Source organism: Pelophylax lessonae (assembly GCF_965119305.1).
Source record: "Pelophylax lessonae genome assembly, chromosome: 2".
NCBI lineage: Eukaryota > Metazoa > Chordata > Amphibia > Anura > Ranidae > Pelophylax > Pelophylax lessonae.
Window position 1 is genome coordinate 482,430,384 of NC_138769.1, and position 7,861 is coordinate 482,438,244.

At 46.1% G+C, this 7,861-nt stretch overlaps 1 protein-coding gene across 1 annotated transcript in view; it reads left to right on the forward strand.

Annotated features, from left to right (window-relative positions):
- The window catches only part of TM9SF2 (transmembrane 9 superfamily member 2), a 64,507-nt gene extending 57,194 nt beyond the window's left edge, over positions 1 to 7,313 (forward strand). Inside the window, exon 17 of the mRNA XM_082247031.1 lies at positions 6,659 to 7,313. Within this exon, the coding sequence (XP_082103157.1) occupies positions 6,659 to 6,726 (68 nt within the window). The 3' untranslated portion in view covers positions 6,727 to 7,313. The remainder of the gene's footprint in view (positions 1 to 6,658) is intronic.
- Positions 7,314 to 7,861: the final 548 nt, after the last annotated feature.

Genomic DNA, 7,861 nt, shown 5'->3' on the forward strand with positions numbered 1-7,861 from the left:
GTATCGACTTTTTAATCAAAGTGACAGCATTAGCAGGAACATAATGTATAGACCTGTTAGAACTGCAAGTTGTTGCTGGGAACTTCTACTGCACAAACCTGACCCAGATATGCAATGAAAGTAAAAAAATGCAAGTGTCAGTGCTGATAGGGCTGTCAAGTCAACCCTAGATGGTGATGCAAAGAATACAAGATTGCCTCGTTTGCTAGAAGTGCAATACTATTAATGCTAATTAATTTTCTGCTCAAGCCAGTGTGCTTTGGTATTTTTTATTTTTTTTATTTTATTGTATCTTATTCTTGGAAATACCCATGTCGGCCATCTGTCAATATAATAAACACATAAGCAGGGGGTTATTTTCAAAAAGCCATGCCAGAACAAGTAGTAGTCCCGGAACATTATTCTGCCATTCTGATTCTCTTTTACTACTATAATGGGAACCCTTGCTTTAGGCCTCATGCACAGAGGGCATAAAAAAACCCAAAGCTGTTACAGGTCTTTGACTTTTTCTCTATTGTTTATTGACAGAAACGTCTCCTGATTTTCTTAACCATTGGGGTACACTGCTTCCTATAGGAGTAGGACACTAGGCAGAGAAATAGCTTGACTACGCCTATGGGCAGTCCCAGGGAGTATACACCGACTCTCAGCTATTGACAGTTTTTTTTTATCTGCCTAGTCAGTTCCTTGCTGGGTTCTTCGATCCTGGCACTTTTTTTCCTTTTTTAATGGATTTTTCTGTTTTTCCTGTGAATATTTACAATCAACTGCTGGACTGGGCGGCGGGCTGGATATTTTTTTTTAAATCCAGTGGTCACCCCAGTCTGGCCTGCGCAGGCCTCAGCTCCCCGCTAGGTCAGCCACGACAGCCCCACTGAATGAGGGCTGGCCTGCAAGTTCATAGTCTTGTGAGGTCGCATTTGACCTGGCCTCGGCCTGACTCCTATCGTTCCTCCTGGCCAACAGCCCTCCATTTCGATTGAGAGGTGGTTCTGTCTGGAACGGTGCTCACCTGGTTCCTGGTATGGTAACTGTTCCCCTCTCCCCCTGGAGGGTTTTGGGGTGGACGTGTGCTCCTCAATGGTCAGACCCCGGGTTCTCCTCCTTCCCGTGCAGTGTCGTCGTCCCCCCCCCTTTCTCTTGGTCTCCTGCGGACACTTCTCCCCTCATCTGCCCCCCCCCCCCTTTCCCCATGGGGTGGCCATCATGCCTCTTTTTCAGGTCGGTCTGGGGTTGCTTAGCTGGCGATATGGGGGGAGGGGCACCGCCTGCGACCAGACAATCAACTTTTGAGAGGGGGCTTTACCTGGTGGGGGCTCCTGCCAGGGCCCCCCTTCATGCTGGTGATGTTTTTGGGGCTCTTGGGACCCCAGGAGTCAACATTTTCTTGTAGCCTGTGTGCTGTAGATTCGATGGCCATGTTTGTGTTGCCTTGGCGGCCATTTTCTAGTGGTTTCTCATTGCTAATGGCGGCGGCCATGACTGTGAAGCCTATACGGGCAGTGATTTTTGGCGGTGGGAGACCCTCCTTATCCCCTGGTGCTGACTCCTGGATCATTCTTTCTGATCGCCGCATGTGTGCGCAGGTAGCCTGATGCTGCGGTGCCTTATCGGTCGGTGGTGAGTCTGGTGGGGTCCTCTCCCTCTCTAGTATAGGATAGGTTGGTGCTCTGTGCCTGGCGACCTGTGGGGCTGCCAGCGCGGTGGGGGGTATCCCTAGCAGTGTTTATACCTTTTTTGTGTGTCCCCCCCCCCCCCCTTTTTTTTTTCCACTCATGGAGTTTCTGGCACTGACAGCGGTCCTGGAGTCTTTGGTGTCCAAGGTGGATGTGGTCCTGGGTCAGTGGATTAATAAAGTGTCCCCCCCCCCCCCCCACCTTCACCTGCCTCATCTCTCATCAGATCCTGTATCTGACTCGGCGGCTGCCGTGGATGCGATTCACCCTGTTGGGTCTGTCCACACACCCTGATTTCTCAGATAGGATGATTCCTCTGCTTCTGTAGCCGTGCATGAAAAGGCGCTGGTGGATGCACTGTTTGTATCGTATCTGTGCGTGAGGATTTAAAAATGGAGGATGCGGCTGATGCCGCATCTGAGGCGTCGGTTCCTTTTGGCACCCACAAACCCTCCAGAGCGGCAAGGGTGTTCCCCTTTCCCACTTTGACAAATTGTCGCTAAACAGTGTGGTTGTCCAAAACGCCCCCTTGTGGTTCCTAACCGTTTTTTGCTATGCGATACCCTTATGAGGACTTCCTGCTTAAAAAGTGGTGTGTCCCACCTGTGGGGGACTCTCCAGTGTCTAGGTTAAACAAAGCAACCATGATTCCAGTTGAGTCCCCGGCTGACAGAAAAGCTGTGGCCTGCTGTATGTACACTGTGGCTGGTTCAGCACTTAGGCTGGTTTTTACTATTGCCCTGGTGTCGCAAACTCTGATTGGGCTGCTTCCCCCTGTCTTTGCTGAGCTGGCGGACCAGTTGGTCCAGGGGCTGCAGTTTCTCTGTGATGCCTCTTTGGATGCGGCTCCTCTGATTGCGAGGCTGTCTCGGCAGTGGTCCTTAGGCGTGTTATTTGGCTTAAATGCTGGTGTGCGGACCAGACTTCTAAGAAGGCCTTATTTGATCTCTCCTTCCGAACGGATTGCCTGTTTGGAGCTTCTCTGGATGACATCATTAAGGATCTTACAGGGGGGAAGAGTACCTTTTTTTTTTTTTTTTTTTTTTTTTTTCTTTTGCATGCTAGTAAGGGCAAGGGAGCCCCGTCGTAGATGTGGTCCATCCTTCATCCTGGTACAGGACAAGTGGGTCCACAAAGTCATATGGTCCGGTTACAAGATCGAGTTTCGTTCTTACCCTCGAGCGGTTCTTTTCCCTCCAACTTGCGCATGTCCCCAGACCGCTTACTGGGGTCTCTTTGGGGCAGTGCAAGACTTGCTGAGCCAAGGGGTGATTGTCCCTGTTCCGACTTCAGGGGTTTTATTCAAGCGGTTTACAGTTCCTGGGAAGGAGGGCAAAGTGCATCCAATTCTGGACCTCAAGGGGCTAAACTACTTTGTGCGGATGCGGAAATTCCAAACTGAGTTCATTCACATGGTAGTGACATTCCTGCATCAGTGGGATCTTCTTGCTTCTATCGACATCAAAAAGGCTTACCTTCACATTCCAATATGTGTTAGTCACCAGCACTTCTTCCGCTTTGCTGTGGGAGAGGAGCTTTATCAGTTTGTGGCATTGCCCTCTGGTCTCGCCTCTGCTCCTCGGGTCTTCACCAAAATGTTGACCTCGGTGCTTGCATTGTTGCGTCAGCGGGTATCGCAGTACAGGGGTACCTGAACGATCTTCTGCTGCGAGGGGAGTCCCGGACTGCTCTGGTGGACAACTTGGAGATTACTCTGCAAACTCTGAGGGTATTTGGTTGGATTATGAACCTTCAGAAGTCTGCTCTGGTTCCGTCCACAAATCTGGACTACCTGGGTCTGACTCTGAACTCTGCCTTAGCCAGAGTGTTCGTTCCTCTAGGAAAAACTCCAGAAACTGCAGTAAGTAATTCAACTTCTGTTTGTTCTGCAGACGGTCATCCCTTCTGACTTGCATGCGGGTGCTTGGCCTGATGGTGTCTGCCTTCGAGGTGGTTCCGTTTGCACAATTCCACACAAGATCTCTGCAGAGAGATTCTGGTCAAATGGGACCAGATTCCCAGTCTATAGACAATCTGATCTGGCTAAGCAAGGGTATGAGAGGGTCCCTCATCTGGTGGCTTCATTCGTGGCAATTTGACAGGGCAAATCCTTTCTCCCCCTCTACTGGATGGTGGTCACCACGGATGCCAGCCTGTCTGGGTAGGGAGGAGTCCTCGGAAAAGATTCTGCTCAGGGGTTCTGGACACTGGAAGAGTCCAGACTGCTGATCAATGTACAGGAGCTCTGAACGATCAGACTGTCTGGATCATTGGACGAATCCTCTTCAGAGGTGTTCGGTGCAAATTCAATTGGACAATGCCACGGTTGTGGCTAATGTCAATCACCAAGGGGGCACAAGAAGTGTCCTGGCGGCTCGGGAAGTAGCTGGCATTGTAAGGTGGGCAGAACATTTAGTTCCGGCCATCTCTGCTGTACATATTTCGGGGGGGGTGAAAAATTGGCAGGTGGATTACCTCAGTCGACAGGCGTTGGACCAGGGGGAATGGTCACTTCATCCAGAGGGGTTTCATCAGTTGTGCCTTTGGTGGGGTACTCCCGAGGTGGCCCTATTGGCCTTTCGTCTCAACAGGAAGGTGCAGGGGTTTGTGGCATGGTCTCAGGACTCTCTGGCAGATGCCACAGTCGCGCTGGTGGCCCCAAGGGTCAGTATCTTCTGATTTAGGCCTTCCCCCCCCCCCCCTCTCGAGCTTTTGCCAAGACTTCTGCGCAGGTTCGAGTCGAAAGGGATTCCGGTCATCTTAGTGGCTCCAGACTGGCTTCGCCGGTCTTGGTACGCCAATGTGGTACGACTGGTCACTGATGTTCCTTGGAGACTTCCTCTCAGGGAAGATCTGCTGTCCAAATGGACCAATCTTCCATTCTGCTTTTACAGTGGCTGGCGTTAACAGTTTGGCTGTTGAAAGATGTCTAATTTTAGTGATTCTTACGCAGCTAAAAGCTAGAAAATCTACCTCCTAGGAAGATCTACCATTGTACATGTTGCGCGGTGTGAGTCTCTTGGGGTTCATCCTCGCTCCTTCCTCCAACAGGGGGTTGAGCAGCGCCTGGCCTTGAGTACTATCAAGGGCCAGGTCTTGGCCTTGGCGGTCTTCTTTAAACGATCACTGGCCACACTTTCCTTGGTGTGTACTTTTATCCAGGTGCAGTCTCCACTGCTGCCTTGGGACCTCAGTTTGGTGCTTTCATTCCTCCAAAAACCTCCTTTTGAAAATCTTAGGGAGGTTCCCCTGCTTGCGTTATCCCATAAGATGGCCTTTTTGGTGGCATTCACTCCTGCTGAGGCAATTTCCAGATGGATCAGACAGATGGTGTTTCAAGCTTTTTCAATTAAGAATCAGGTTCCTCCTTCACCCTGTTACAGTGCACTCTACTAGGGCGCTTAAGCCCCATACACACGTAGCGATTGTCGGCCGTAAATATTCGGCCGACGGCCGATCGGCCGATTGTAGGCTTGTTAGTATGATGCTTCCGACAGCGCATTTTCGGCCGAACAGAATCTGTCATGCAGGCATTAAAATTTTTGTTGGCCAACACCAGAACGGCCGATTGTTCACCAGTCAGTACAGATTTCGGCCGACAGACAGCCGATTAGCAAGACTGGGCATGCTCAGAAAAGAAAAAAGACAAGGAAAGTTAACCATCACATGACATCACTTCTGCAGTCGGCTGTTGTTGGCCGACAAAATTCGTGTGCAGTCTTTTACAGTTTTCAACACACGACAGCCCTGGATAAAAGACGGCCGATCGTTCGGCCGACGATCAGTGTACGGTGCTTTAGTGCCTCCTGGGCCTTCTGTCAGAAGGTGTCAGTGATACAGGTTTGCAAGGCAGCTACCTGGTCGTCTGTGCACACCTTTTTACAAAATGTTATAAAATGGATGTGTTTGCATCGGCAGATGCTTCCTTTGGCCGCAAGGTTTTGCAGGCTGCTGTTTAAAGGATCTGGTCCTCTTTGAGGATGTATTGTGTTTTTTTTTTTTTGTTTTTTTTTGTTTTTTTTTTTTTCTTTTTTGTTTTCAGGTGAGCTCCATTTGTTTTTGGTTGAGATCCAGGTTACCTGGCTGGCTATGATTTAGCCTTGGAATTTTTTTATGCTGTTCCCACCCCTCATGTTTAACACTGCTTTGAGACGTCCCAATGGTTAAGAAGATAAGGAGCTGTGTCCCTCAGTGAATGATAGAGAAAATAGGATTTTTTGTTTTACTCTAAAATCCATTTCTCTGATGTTCATTGATGGACCCAGCACTCACCCCTCTGTGGAGTTCAATTTATTCTGACACTGCTTGTAACAAAATGCCTATAGCTGAGAATGGGAGTATACTCCCTGGGACTGCCCATAGGCATAGTCAAGCTTTTTTCTGCCTTGTGCCCTACTCCTGTAGGGGGCAGTAGAACACAGTAGTTAAGAAAATCAGGAGCTGTGATCGTCAATAAAACGGTAAGAGGAAAAATCTTTTTTTTTTTTTTTCTCTCAACTTGTAAATGCACCTCTTTTACCCTATGTGGCCATCCACACATATGATTTACATGCATATTAGAGCAGTGATTTAGAGACTGAAAAAAAGAACCACCAGCACATTCAGGAGGGTCGAACACACTAAAAAACGCTAGGTACGTTTGACACTTGAGCATTCATTCCAGTGGCCAGAATAAATTAATAGTTCTGACCAATGGAATCAATGAACTTGCAAATGCTTGATGCACCTAAATGTGGGGCGTAAAGAAAATGTCCTGTGTGCATGAGGTCTTTCTCCTTTTTTAAAAAAAGGAAACTGGTTGTAACCGAATAACTTAAAGCTACGTAACCAGATTAATTTTTCTAAATTTCATATTATGTTTTAGACATAGTATATTCTTCTGGAACAATTTCATATGCCATCTCAGTATTTTTCAAATATATGGTCACTGACACATGTTCACTCTGTGATCTAACTGAGCTTTTACTTGTTTTGTACTTTAGGCACAATCGGATTCTTTGCCTGCTTTTGGTTTGTGACAAAGATCTACAGTGTTGTGAAAGTGGACTGAGTAGCACAACAGTGTGTAAAGAATGCAAGAAGAACTTTTACTTTAAAATCTCTAAAGCCGTGGAAAATTATTTCCTTAACAGTATTGTCATCTACTTGTGGCATAAAAAGCAGCAAGCTCTCCAACAGAAGCATTTTTGTTTTCAAATGTAACTCCCTTTTATTTGGTTCTTTTGCATTGTGATGTTCCTGTTTGAAAAAGAAAACGACTTAATGATGTAAGCTTTTGTAAATATAATAACTATGCTGTAATTGAGATTGACACTTCTAACAGAAAGAAAAAGGTGTATGCAATACACAAATACCTGTACTATTAATAAAATATCTGTAAATACAATTTTGCTTTTAGACTTCTAGATGGGATGAATTGTTCTTGAAAACAGGTTGCTACAGAATGTGTTAAACTTTCCTCTAATGTCCTTTTTTATTTCAGGTTGAATATTATTTTTTATACTGGGTAAAATGTCCTTCCTTTGGTTTCTTTTACTGTTCATATTCCAATTAGTGATTTGAAGCCTTTACAACTATGTGCCTCCAGGTCTTTGGATTTTTAAATTTATAATCTTAATAAATACTGTAAAAATGTAAGTGTTTTTCATGGTATTCTATCTGGAATATACAGTATAGAGTCTAGAAACTACAATATATGCTGAACAGTGTTCAGATAAAGAATCCATGGTCCATTGGGTTCTTGGCAATGTAATATGTACATATTGTGTACACACACACATTCTTATACATTTCTTCTTGCATCTTGTTTTGAAACTCAACAATTCTGTGGACTGCTTCTACCATAAAAAGCCATTAACCTTTTAGACTTAATGTTCAGCTATGATTTAAAAATGGAAAATCCTAAATTCTATAAGTCTTTGTAGTGATTAAGACATTATCACTACTTCTGTGCACATATCCCTATTCTCCAGCTTTATATCCACATGATATTGTGCCCTATGCAGTTTGCTCTGAAATTAGCACAACTGTTGATGCTGGATTGATCGTTTGAGTACTTCTGCCACAGCTGATCTAGTGTTTTTCACTTGCAATCTCTACAGTTTATACAGAATGGTGTGGAAAAAACAGCCAATGAGCAGATCTGCAAATGCAAACCCCTTGGTGAGAGAGGTCAGGGGAGATAA